The 12947-nt window shown below is 41.6% G+C and overlaps 1 protein-coding gene across 10 annotated transcripts in view; it reads left to right on the top strand.

The window, feature by feature from the left end:
* TBL1XR1 (TBL1X receptor 1) overlaps positions 1 to 12947 on the top strand; it is a 242253-nt gene that overhangs the window by 179706 nt on the left and 49600 nt on the right. For 6 of the 10 annotated variants that reach the window (XM_039355406.1, XM_039355410.1, XM_039355408.1 and 3 more), the window contains 2 exons: positions 6555 to 6835; positions 7054 to 7156. In XM_039355406.1, coding sequence (XP_039211340.1) covers positions 7099 to 7156 — 58 coding nt within the window. In that variant the 5' untranslated portion in view covers positions 6555 to 6835; positions 7054 to 7098. The remainder of the gene's footprint in view (positions 1 to 6554; positions 6836 to 7053; positions 7157 to 12947) is intronic. The other 4 variants (XM_039355415.1, XM_039355405.1, XM_039355409.1 and 1 more) reach the window with 1 other exon arrangement.

The following is a 12947-nucleotide window of genomic DNA, read 5'->3' as shown; positions in this document are numbered from 1 at the left end:
ATAGAGGAGCGGGAGGCAGATCCTTTAAGCGTACCAAGTGACGCCAAACAGGATACACCCATCGGGGGTCGGTTAGGAAATTTCACCGAGGTCTGGGAACAGACCACTACCGACGCCTGGGTCCTGGAAACGATCAGGCATGGCCTGACCTTAGACTTCTGTTCTCCCCCTCCAAACCGGTTCATCAGATGTCCCATCTCCAGAAGAGCACACAAGACAAGGCTGATAACTTCGGCCATAGATCACCTCCTGTCAATTCAAGCAATAGAGAAGGTACCAAAGGAAGAAAGGAAGAGGATTTTATTCTATCCTCTTCGTTATCCCAAAGACATCAGGAGGGTGGAGAGCAATCTTGGACCTGAAGGGCCTGAACTATTTCATAAAGTACAGGAGGTTCAAGATGCACTCCTTAAAGTCCATACTAGCCAGCGTCAGGGAAGACGATCTACTATCCTCAATAGATCTCACAGAGGCGTACCTACACATCCCCATCCACCCCAGCTACCGGAAATTCCTCAGATTTACCTACGCGGGGCGACATTACCAATACAGGGCATTACCCTTCGGACTGTCGTCAGCACCAAGGGTATTCACAAAGATCTTAGCTGTACTAGCGGCCCATCTCAGGTTGATTCCGGTTCGCGTCCAGTTTTATCTGGACGACATCTTGATTCAGTCCAGATCTCGGGAACAAGCAAGGACAGACCTCAAGACCACAATCCGAACCCTACAGGGGCACGGATTCTCGGTCAATCTAAACAAGAGCCACCTCATTCCCTCAAGGAGACTGCAACACCTGGGCGCGGTGATAGACACGTCACAGTGCAGGGTATTCCTTTCCCAGGAGCGACTGATCAGCATATCCAAGCTAATCCACCAAATTCAAAAGATCAGGAGAGTGCCCTTGCTACAACTCTCGAAGCTCCTGGGAAAGATGATATCTTGCATGGGCATCATCCCATGGGCAAGGCTCCACTCGAGGGAGTTGCAGTGGTTCCTCCTACCCTACCAGAGGAGGAACCTCAGCACCTCCAACAGGAGTGTGCTGGTACCAGCACAGGTGATGAAATCACTAAAATGGTGGCTATCCCCCATGACACTCAAGGGGAGCATATTCAGGGAACCGAACAGGGTCACGCTCACGACAGATGCGAGCCTGTTCGGATGGGGAGCCCATCTGGGGACCCAGATAGCACAGGGCCAGTGGGGTCAGAAGGACCTGTCACACAGCATCAACTGGCTAGAGCTCCGGGCCATACACCTGGCCCTCCGTCATTTCTCACACCTAGTAACGAGGAGGCACGTCCTCGTGCTTACAGACAATGTAGCAGCCAAGGCACATGTAAACAAGGAGGGAGGAACGAGATCAGTGGAACTAATGAAAGAAGCATTGGCTCTGGCTCGGTGGGCAGAAGCCAATGTGAGTTCCATCAGAGCGGAACACATCTCAGGGGAAACAAACACCCAGGCAGACTCCCTGAGCAGAGCCAAGGTGGACCAGTCGGAATGGCGTCTGGACCCGGCTCTCTTCGAGGAGATCTCCCGGAGGTTCGGACAACCGCACCTAGATCTATTTGCCAACCACAAGAATACACAACTCCCCAGGTTCTTCTCCAGATTCCCGTCCCCGGGATCGGAGGGAACGGATGCTCTCAGGTGCCGGTGGCCGGCGCAACTCCTGTACGCCTTCCCACCGCTGCCACTAATACCGGCAACCATACGCAAGATGATCCTGGAGGGCGCAGAAATGGTCTGCATTGCCCCTCACTGGCCACGGCGCCCGTGGTTTGCCGACCTCGTGGACCTTTCGATATCACCTCCGTGGAGGATTCCCCCGGACAGGGTAAAACTCAGTCAGGGCAAGCTTGTACACCCAGATCCCCAGTGGCTACAACTAGCCGCTTGGCATTTGAGCGGCAAAGCTTAACTAAACAATCTTATTCTGCAGGGGTGATATCGATCATACAGGCATCACGAAGGGCGTCCACCAATAGGATTTACGACGCTACATGGAAGGGATTCTGTAGGTGGTGCGCTTCGCTTCACCTAGACCCGACCGCAGTATCTATCCCCAATATCCTAGACTACCTATTGGAGGGTCTTAATAGGGGCCTATCAGTCAATACCATCCGCAGACAGATATCGGCCCTCTCAACCGTACTCTCCTGCGACAACTTAACTTCCCTAGCACAACATCCAGCGATTAATGCCTTTTTAAAAGGGGCGTCTAACACAAAGCCCCCAGTCATACACAGGTACCCGTCCTGGAACCTGCCTAGGGTCCTTCTAGCCTTGACATCTGCACCCTTCGAACCTCTTGAAACATGCTCACTCCATCACCTATCACTGAAGGTAGCTTTCCTTGTGGCAATTACTTCGGCAAGGAGAATTTCAGAACTAGCAGCACTGTCAGTAAGGAAGGATCTGTGTACCTTTTTCAAAGACAGGGTCGTTCTTAGACCAGACCCGACCTTCATCCCGAAGGTAAATAGCACCTTTCACAGATCTCAGGAACTTACGCTTCCTGATTTCTGTCCAAGACCCAAACATAAGCTAGAACACAGATGGCACAAGCTAGACGTACGGAGAGCACTGTGTTTCTACGTGAAACGCACCTCGGCTTTCCGAAAGACTGAAGCATTATTTGTGTCCTTTCAACCATCAACTATGGGAAAGAAGGTATCTTCTTCCACCATAGGCAGGTGGATCAGAGCCTGCATAGCGCAGGCCTACGTCTCACAGGATTTGCCAGCACCCAATCAGGTGACTGCCCACTCAACTCGGAGCGCAGCCACATCTGCGGCGTGGCTAACGCAAGCTCCGGTGGAGGAGATTTGCAGGGCCGCAACCTGGTCCTCACCTTCGGTTTTCATTCGACATTACCGTTTAGACTCCCTAGCAGCAGCAGACGCGGCTTTTGGCAGAAGAGTTCTTCAACAGGTCGTATCTGCTCAGAGTTCGGTAGCCTAGACATTCCCTCCCAGGGGGACATGAGGGCTTTGGTATGTCCCATCCATTTGGACTCTACAGTCATCCTGCTGGAGAAGGGGCGTTGTCTTACCTGAACGCCTTTTCTCAGCAGGATGATGTAGAGTCCAAGCCCACCCAGAGGATAGGTCTAGGCAGGGATATAATAAAGATATAATAAAGAGCTGCAAGGTTAATTCCAACAAAGTTTCTCGCCTAAGTCAAAACTGGGGTCACGCCCAAAGGAAGGGGTGTGGCCGAAGTTTTTACCCAGTCTGCCAGGCAGGAAGGCCGTCATAGAACCCATCCATTTGGACTCTACATCATCCTGCTGAGAAAAGGCGTTCAGGTAAGACAACGCCCCTTCTCCTTTTTAAGACCTTCATTGCAACATGGGATTTCAGAAGAGAGAGTGTGTGTCCAAGATCCACTTTTATAGAATAATGTAAGAATTAAACATGCCTTTTTAATAAGGATTTGATTGTTTGTGTTCTGACATATTCCCACCTCATCAGATTTCTGGATGGTTGTGATTTAATGTATCTATGGGTGATAAGCCTGTTATTCAACAAATTAATCAGATTTTGACATGACCCAAAATTAGACGTAGACAATCCCTGTCTGGCTGGAAGCTACAAATTAATTCTGCAACGAGTGTAAGGCTACAGGATGTTTTCTGGTGAAAATTACAGGTGAAAAAACCAGAGTGAAAAGGGAAAGGTTGTCTCTCTAAGAAAACACCTGTCTCTGAAAAGTCCCTGAGACACTGATCCCAAACTGTTGAGCTAGGGGCACATTTGACAGCTTAGCACTGTAAATTGTAGGCATTTTAAGAAAGGAAAACTGACTGGTGTAAGAATGGACATGCCCATCCTCAAAATGGCTGTCATGCTGGCTTTGCCCATTCACAAAATGGCTGCCAGCTGCAAAACACTAGTGATTGATGGCAAACTATTTTTTTGCCTCCCTTTCTATTTTCCCCGGATGCATCCTAACAATCAAATATGCTTATTTTCTAGACAAGTAGGTGTCCTTATAAACAAAGCACTGGGCTACAGTGATGACCACTTTAATTTTTAAGAATGTTTACAATAGCAATGCATAATCTGAAAGCCAGAGTCATAGGCTGTTGCCTCCTTTGAATTCCGCCATTTTTTTAAAGAAGGGGAAATTATGGACAATTATATGTGAACTATATTTTATTAATTAAATAAAATGTATTTTTTCATTCTAGCCATGCTCACCTTTTTTTTGCAGTGCTTTGATCCCCTCAGCCTGGAAAAAAAAAGCTAACCTATGGAATTTGGGGAATTTAAGACAACTGAAAATAAAGCTGATTTTGGAAGCTAACACCTTACGTTATGGCATGCCAGTTTCTTTTAAAAGTTTGATTTAAAATTAAACTAGTCTTTAAAAAAAAAGCTGGCATCAAGAGAAGTGTCTCTGGGTTTCTTGCTGTCCAGGGTGCCACATGTGGGTTTCTATTCTTGAAACAACACATTTTATATTTCTGGGTTTTTTGTTCTTTGTGAAGAATCCTGATTCTCCTTTCTTGGCCAAAATTGAGGCAACATTTGGATAAGATTTTAATTAAGGCTGGAGTTCAGGCGATGTACCTTGTGGCAAAGCAAGAATTTCTGCTGTGCTTTGCTGCTTCAGGCATGCAAAAGATGAAAGGATCACAGTGGACAAAGACAGGCATGCTTATTTTGGATGTCTCTTGAAATAATCAGTACCTGTAGATTAGGCCTTTCTAATCAGGTTAGTCTGTGATACTCTCACTGGAAAAAATAATCCCCGTTTAGTTCACAAGCTTCCTTTGATTTGTCACTTGCTGTTAGCTGTTTCAAATACTTATGTCATACTGCCCTCTCATGTCCATTCTGATAGAAACCTCTTATCATGTATATTCATAATACAATTTTATTCTCTCATTTCTTTTTTCTCTTAGAACACTTTGATCAACCTTTTGGAAAACATTATTGAGGCTGGGTGATTGGTGGGGCTCTTAACCTTTTAAAAAAAATAGTTATAGTAAACAAATCCCCCGCTCCCCCCCCCCCGGTACACTAAAAGACAAAAATTCCTATGGCTATATTTTAACAACCATTTTGCAGTTGTTGTTTTTTTTTTTAAAAAAAAAATATTTACTAGTTGAGTGTGATTTCCTTCAGACTGCTATTTATTTAAAAATGTTGATTTCATCCAAATCCCTAGCCTGCCACTGGGAATTTAATATTTGATGAATAAATAACTATTCCCGTACATCAACTAGAGCATCTCCTTCAGTGCTTTTGAGTTATACATCTTGTTTTGCTGATTCCTTTCCCTTCCCTGCTTTTGGGACTACTGTGGTGCTTATATTCTTGCAAACTGCAAAAATATTGGTTGAGCGAGGAGTTATTTGCCATAGCTGGAAAGATTAGAATACAAATCAAAACATGGTTGAAAGGTAAAAAATCTCCTTGAACTGAATTTGGTTCTAGAGACTTTATGAGCATGGACACAGCCACGTAGCATTTTTGGCAGTAGAGCATAAGTGCTTTGTCATTGCCTGTGTCTGTGCTTTTATTCTGATTTCCCATTCTAGCCCCAAATATTAGAATTTGCTTGCAGTTTTCCATCCATGCATTAATCAGTTCCTGTTAAGCATTAAGGTCAGACAAGATGGACTAGAAACAGGCACTAAGCTAGTCAAATCATTGACCCTTACAATTTCCCAAATATGCACACATATATTGTATGTATGTGTGTGTACACATGCAATGTAAACAACCTGTAAACAGCTTTTAGGAAACCAGACATGTTCTCTTTGCTTGTTTTTCTCTCTCCCGCACTTGTATTTTAAATTTTCCACTTACCCGCTCCAATCCTTTTTCCTATAGACCTCAGTAATTTTATACTTGTATGCCACTGAATTGAACCAATTCACAGCAATTTACAGTAGAAATCAAACTAGAAATCCAGTAAAATTGAACAGTAATATTTGTAGGATCATAATAATGATAGTTGTGCTAAAACTTCATTTACGTGGTAGCAAAATGGAATTTGAAGGTGTTTTGAAAATGTTTTGCTTTAGCCAGAGAAGATGGCAGGACTGGTGGAGCGTTAGTTGTCTGGGAGGCTGTCACACAGTATTGGTGCCACCAAGGATAAGTATTATTTTCAGTAGCAGCTCACAGTCTTAGGTGTGCAGGGAATGGTGAATATTTCATCCATGATAAACGCACATGTCAGGCCAGTCCCAACTGGAAGACACGATCTTGGAGATACTTGGAAGCTAAGCCATCTAGGGCTTTATTACGGGAAAACCAGCTCTTTGAATTGTACCTACAAGCTTACCAAAAACTAATGCAGCATCTGCAGTACAGGTCTGAGACTGAATTATTTCCATTCCTGCAGTTTTCATATTTTGACCTATTTATGCACTTCTCCAAAGATTGATTAGAAGCATCTTCTAAATGTGCTTTTATAATGCCCCATTTCAACAGTTATTTTATGTATATTTCTGTGTTTGTGGGCAGCAGATTTCCATTGCACTATTTCACATGATAGCAGGGACACTGACATATTTTTCTTTTTTAAAGCTATCCCAAATCCTATAAGATGTTTGCAGGATTTCGGCAATCTTACTCCTGAAGTCGTGTCCTAAATCTCATGAGATTTTGCTCAAATCATTATCATCATCATCAACAACAACAGCAACATTTTGGAAGGACTAGGGAGGTTCCAGATGCCCATGGACTTATGGATATGATGATTCCTCATATATGTAATGCGAAGCTTTTTCAGTGGATTACTGAACAGAAATTCATCTCTTATTAATGAGTATGCATATGCTAGTAATCGTTCACTGAAGAAAACACAGGTAGGGTAGATAAAGTAATAAATGGTTGTTTTGTTTTTGTTTTGTTTTGTTATTTGTGCATGGTCATTACCTGGATGCCTCCTAACTATTCTCTTACTAGAATTGAAAAATGTCCCTTTTTAGACACAATTACATTATGTGCAATGAATCAGGTTTTTGGACCTAAATACACTTACTGCATATTCCTAACATGCTATATTATTTTTTATATTTTTTAGGGTTATATCCTTCATCGTGACCTCATGGTTTAAGCGGGCATAAAGATGAGTATAAGCAGTGATGAGGTTAACTTCCTCGTATATAGATATTTGCAAGAGTCCGGTGAGTAATATATATCTGAGGAATTCATTTTGAAACTAAGAATTAAGATTAAACTAAAAAAAATACAATTGAAATTTATCTTAGCCTGTCTTGCAAGATTAAAGAGAAAAAAAAGTACTATTCTGTTGATTCACAGTGATTTCCCCATAGTCTTTCTTCATATATATTGGTGGAATGACTTTAAGAGGTGAAAATTGGAAAGTTGCAGTGTTTCCATTCTTACTTGCAAATCTGTAACCCAAGAGCAATTGCGTTCTGGGGTCATGTAGGGTTTTATGTTTCCTTAATTGCTGGGGGCTGTCATTGTATATCTGGAGTACAGAGTGACCATTGGCTGATAATCCTTAACCTATCACTGGTTTCCACCAGAATCAAAAGTAGCTATGCAGATAATTGGCAGTTGCCTGAAGGAAATGGAATCCAAAGAAAAGGGGTTCTATCTAAATTAAAATTAGGTGCTGCTGGGAATTATCCTCTCCTGGATAAATAGGCCAAAATAGGGCCTTAGGGACAAGGAATGCTTGTATCCTATGTCTCATTCACCATCTTACAGCTCTGTCTGAACCAGAATAGCCTAGAGATTCCCTAATAGCCTCCTAGTTAGATTAATTTATGCCAGGGGTGTCAAACTTGTAATGTCACATGACATGTGACATATCACGAATTTTTTTCCATTGCCGGCAATGGGGATGGGTGGGGTTTTTGCATGAGGCATCCGGCCCGTGGGCCAGCAGTTTGACACACCTGATTTATGCAATGTCTGTCCAAGAAAGCAATCCAGCAATGGCAGCTGGAATAGAGAATATAGCCAAGGTATTACAGGAATATAACCAAGCAGTTATAGTAGTTAAATTGTTGAACTACTTTAGGAAAGCAGAAAGATTCATTTATTTGTTTGTTTGATCTAATTTATATAGCCTCCCATCAGACAGAAAAAACAACTTGGATAGCTTACAACAACTTAAGCTTTCTAGAAGAACTCCAGCCACAGAATTTCATAGATGACACTCACACTCTCTTTTCCACTCTTCCCCACCCTCCCCACTACCTCTTCCCCCCCAATTGTTACGGGGATAATAATAATAATAGTAGTAGTAAAGTTGGAAGGGACCTTGGAGGTCATCCAGTCCAACCCCCTGCTCGGGCAGGAAACCCTACACCATTTCGGACAAATGGCTGTCCAGTCTCTTCTTAAAAACTTCCAGTGTTGGAGCATTTACTGCTTCTGGAGGCAAGCTGTTCCACTGATAAATTGTTCTCACTGTCAGGAAGTTTCTCCTTAGTTCTAGGTTGCTTCTCTCCTTGATTAGTTTCCACCCGTTGCTTCTTGTCCTGCCTTCAGGTGCTTTAGAAAATAGCTTAATTCCCTCTTCTTTATGGCAGCCCCTGAGATAGGAGGATAAGCATATATGTTGCCTTGAGCACCTCTTATAAAAGATGGGTTATAAATCTAATAATAAACAACAGTAAAATGTGGCTGTCATATTCTCAAGTGACATGATTAAATGGTATATACCGTATTTTTCCATGTATAAGATGCTATTTTTTCCTGCAAACACCCTGTTCAAAAATCAGGTGCCTCTTATACAAGTGCAGCATCTTATACACAGAAAAATAATGGGTAACCTCTGCAGTCCAGTTCATGCCTGTGTGGGTTGCCATGCCGTCGGGTGCAAGTGTCGAGCCTGCACCCAGGAAGGGGGGAGCGGGCAAGATCGTCAGCCGGCTGAACTTCCGGATTTGCCGGCTCAGCTGTTCGGAGCTCCGCCGAACAGCTGATCAGCACAGAGAAACTGGTATGCCAGAGCGTCTTATACAAGGGTGCGTCTTATAGACGGAAAAATACGGTATGTACACACACACACACACACACACACACACACACACACACGTATATGTATGTATATGTGTATGTATGTAACTCTGCAGGCCCAGTAAGATTGGGTGGGAAGAGCTGGGCCCACCCTTTTTATCTCATTGATAGGTGTGATTTAGAGGAAGAGACCCTTCTCAGTGGCAACTCCCAGTTGTAACTATTGCTACTGTTTTCTTGTAAGCTGTTTTTTTTCCTTCTCTGATAAGAAGAGTGATACAAAAAAACAGCAATAATAGCAACGCAATTTTAGCCAGAACTGAGATTTAAATTTAAAGATCTACTGATCTTTCTGACCATTTCTCAAAATTTAATGTAGTGGTATAATGCAAATTAGTAAATCATATTTTTAACATTTTTTTTTTGGACATCAGATCAATTTTATGTTAAATGTCTGTGGTCAGATTCCTGAAGTGACTTTAGCAAAGTTTCTATTAAGGAAGCAAATTTATGTTACCTCTTTTAAGGACATTGAGGGTTATAATCAAGAAAGTTATGTATTCTTAGTTTTTAAAATGCTATGCATTTTTATGATCTGTAGATCATAAAATAAACTGTCTGATTTTGTGTGCATGGTTGACAGCTGCATTGATCATCAAATCATCACACCAAAGCTTTTTCCAGACAGAATTCTAATTCATCAAACGTAGTTCCTAATTATATTCTGTTTACAGATAGTCCTCATTTACCAGAGACTCATTTATGATGGTTGCAGAGCCCTGTGGTCTTCTGATCGCCTTGCAACTTTCCTTGCCAGTTTCCCATAAGCAAAGTCAATAGGAAAACCAGCAGCAACTCCATCTGGCCTCCTTGCACTCATGCAGTTCTGTAGCATCCTTTCCTTGGGCTCACATGCATCCCCCACACTTTTTTGTCTGGGATCCCCACTGCTTCCCAGCTAATAACCCATGCACCTTGGGGTTACAACAAAAGCTGTGATTGTTTGTTGCTAAGTGATGTGGACACATGACATTGTGTTTTTCTGCTACATCTCTTAGCAACGGCAGTCCTAATCAAAATTGCTGTCACAGCCAAGGTCTACCTGCGTTTCCAAATTGTTCCTTGAGTATCTTCTTGGTGATCAACGCTGCTGATTGGTCAAGATACGGTGTATTTGCTCTATTATTCCTCTGTTCTGTAAGGACTATTAAGCCAATGGCATTTCTTGGTCATCTGGCTAAAAGTTGATTTATGTTTTGTTTTATTTTAGTTGAAAGTAATGGCACACGTTCAATTTACAGATAAAACAGAGACTTTTTATTTGACATGACATAGCAAAATGGGAAACTTATGGCTATGCAGATGTTGCTTAACTATAATTCCTAGCATGCCTCCTTGTTAATCATGCTGGCTGTATGATTGTGCTAGCTAACCTTATATTCCCTGTTCTTTGTAGAAAATGCAAAAAAGAGTAAAATTACCTCTGTCTATACCAGTATTCATCAAGTTTATCGACCAGTGTTTCTCAGTCTTGACAGCTGGCTGGGGAATTCTGGGACTTGAAGTCTAGACAATTTAAAGTTGCTAAGGTTGAGAAACACTGTTATAGGCAGCAGTTTTATTCTAATTTTTGGATACCATACTTGAGTATGCATTCAGCTGGAGGGATCTGAGGGACTTTTTCTGCAAATTTTGAAATATATTTTATATGTAATTGGGAAAAATGCTAGTTGGAGGCATTCTGATTTGCATTTCTTTTAATTTTTGTCAGTGCGATAAATCTTTTTTGCATGTTGGAAATTCACAACTGTAGATTTGTTTATTTATTTAAATATCTCAAAACTTTCACAAATATTCTCCCTCCCTCCTTCCTTCCCTCCCTCTTTGTTCCTTATCTCTAATGCCATTATTTTTCATCCTTATATTTATTTAAACAAACTTAATACAACTTGAAGATCAAGAAAACAGGGCTAAAAGTTCTGAATCTCTTTTGTTTTCATGTCTGGGTGCAGTCCGAATTCATTGTTCAAAATAGACAGGAAAGTCATTTGAGGAGAATGGCTCTAAGTAGACCTATTGTGGGTGTTAAGTAAATAGGTTATCTTTAATGCAGAAAACAGTAATTTAATATTTCCTTTTAATCAGAGACAGGGATACCTGAGAATTCCACTAACTCTTTCTGGTACACAATCCCAACAAAAGGATCTTGTGCCTAAATTGTCCCTGGTTTAATATGGAAGGATTCTCTTCTCCTACAAATTGAATGAAAATCCACAGAGATCAGATTTTTGTATTGTGAAAAGTTGAATACTAAAGATTAATGTGAACTGAACTGAAATAATGCAGGAAGAAACATGTGTCTCTAGCAGAACTGGCATTTTATGGCCGCGGGCCACTCCAGCCCTTTGACTGTCCCTGTCTGGCCTACAATGTGTGTGTGTGGGGGGGGGGAGAAGGGTGGCCCTCCATAACAATCCCAGTTTCTCATGTGGCCCCTTGGGAAAATTAATTGCCCTCCCCTGGTATATAAGACTGAAAATGTCTTGCCAACTTGAGGGGATGCCTGGCTTCTGAGATGGTATTACATTTTGGTTTCAAAACTGTCTTTTTGTTTCCTTTACCTTTCTCTCTCATTTCCCTTCCATTTTTTAACGGCACTCTGTATTCCAGAAGATTGTTGCTCTTTTCATTTTCTGTTCTCTAAATAGTTTTAGTATATATTTCTGGAAATCTCAGGATTCCCCTGAGCATGCTGTCCCTGCCATCATTTTTTGAGGGTGATGCTTTTTTTAACTAGACAAGAATTGGGATAAGATGTGAAAGACTTTGATCTACTACATTTATTTCCACTAATTCCTTTCTTGGTCTCTTTCGGCTACTATTGCTGTGTTATTTCTGTTCCCCTCCCCTTTGTGTTCCCCACCCTTTTTCTGACTGGGCAGAATAACTAGCATAAATAAATGACCTCATATTGCGTTCAGATTTTCAGTTTCTTAGCTGATTTGTTCCCAGGAGCAGCAGAACATCAAAGCAGACACTTTAGCTATATTAAGTTCTGCAACTTGTGATTAATTGGAAGAGCATTGTGATCCTGCCCTCTTGAATAGATAACTGAAAGATGTGGGTGTCACAAGAGAAGACAGGAGATGAAACATGTCTGGTTCATTATAACACAAATGACACAACTTAAAACTTTGGGTCAACTGTTGAGAGACTAGAGTGTAATAGCAAGATTGGCATAGTGGTGATGATTAACATGCATTGTTACTGTGTCATTGTGATTTGCTGAAGACAGCACTGTTGAGAGACCATTGTTCAGAAAGCCGAACACAAAAATGACTTTATGCCAAGATGGGACAAGCAGATGATAAAAATAGCTTTGGGGGGGTTAAATGAACTGTAGTATTAGGCCAAGATGAAGTTATCATATGTGTTCTGGCCCCAGACATTTTTTTAGATGCAAGAAAGAACAAACACCTCTGAGCTGGCAAGGTATCAATTCTTAAGAGCCTGGCCTGTGGTCATGCATGGATTGATAGAATCATTTATTTATTTTTTCATTTCATTTTTTTACTTAGATTATATTTTATGTTCCAGGAACATTATCTACAGAAAGAATGAGTAACAGTGATGAAGTTTAATCCATAATAACACCGTAACAGTAATATGACTGGATATAATTTATGGTAAAACAAGTATTGATGAAAATTGCTTTTATCCGGCATCCAACACAGAAGGGCTCATGATGGTTTCATATGTGCGTAGATAAAATTCAGAGTGCTAATCACAGAAAAAGCTCTGTCTGCAAATATATTCCCCTTATTCTGAACAGCATTGAGATCTGGATGAAGTTGTGACATCCTTGGATTCTTAATAGTGTAGTGCTATGTTCTTTGTTTTCTCTTCAAGAATGTCATCAGATATCATAATCACCCATAGATATAGACCAGGGATCTGTGGACCACGGCCCATTACCAG

This window comes from Crotalus tigris, unplaced genomic scaffold (genome assembly GCF_016545835.1).
Source record: "Crotalus tigris isolate CLP2741 ecotype Arizona unplaced genomic scaffold, ASM1654583v1 scf7180000018690.2240587, whole genome shotgun sequence".
Taxonomy (NCBI): domain Eukaryota; kingdom Metazoa; phylum Chordata; class Lepidosauria; order Squamata; family Viperidae; genus Crotalus; species Crotalus tigris.
Note: the sequence above shows the minus strand (reverse complement) of the source record. Positions and strands in the feature narration are given on the sequence as shown.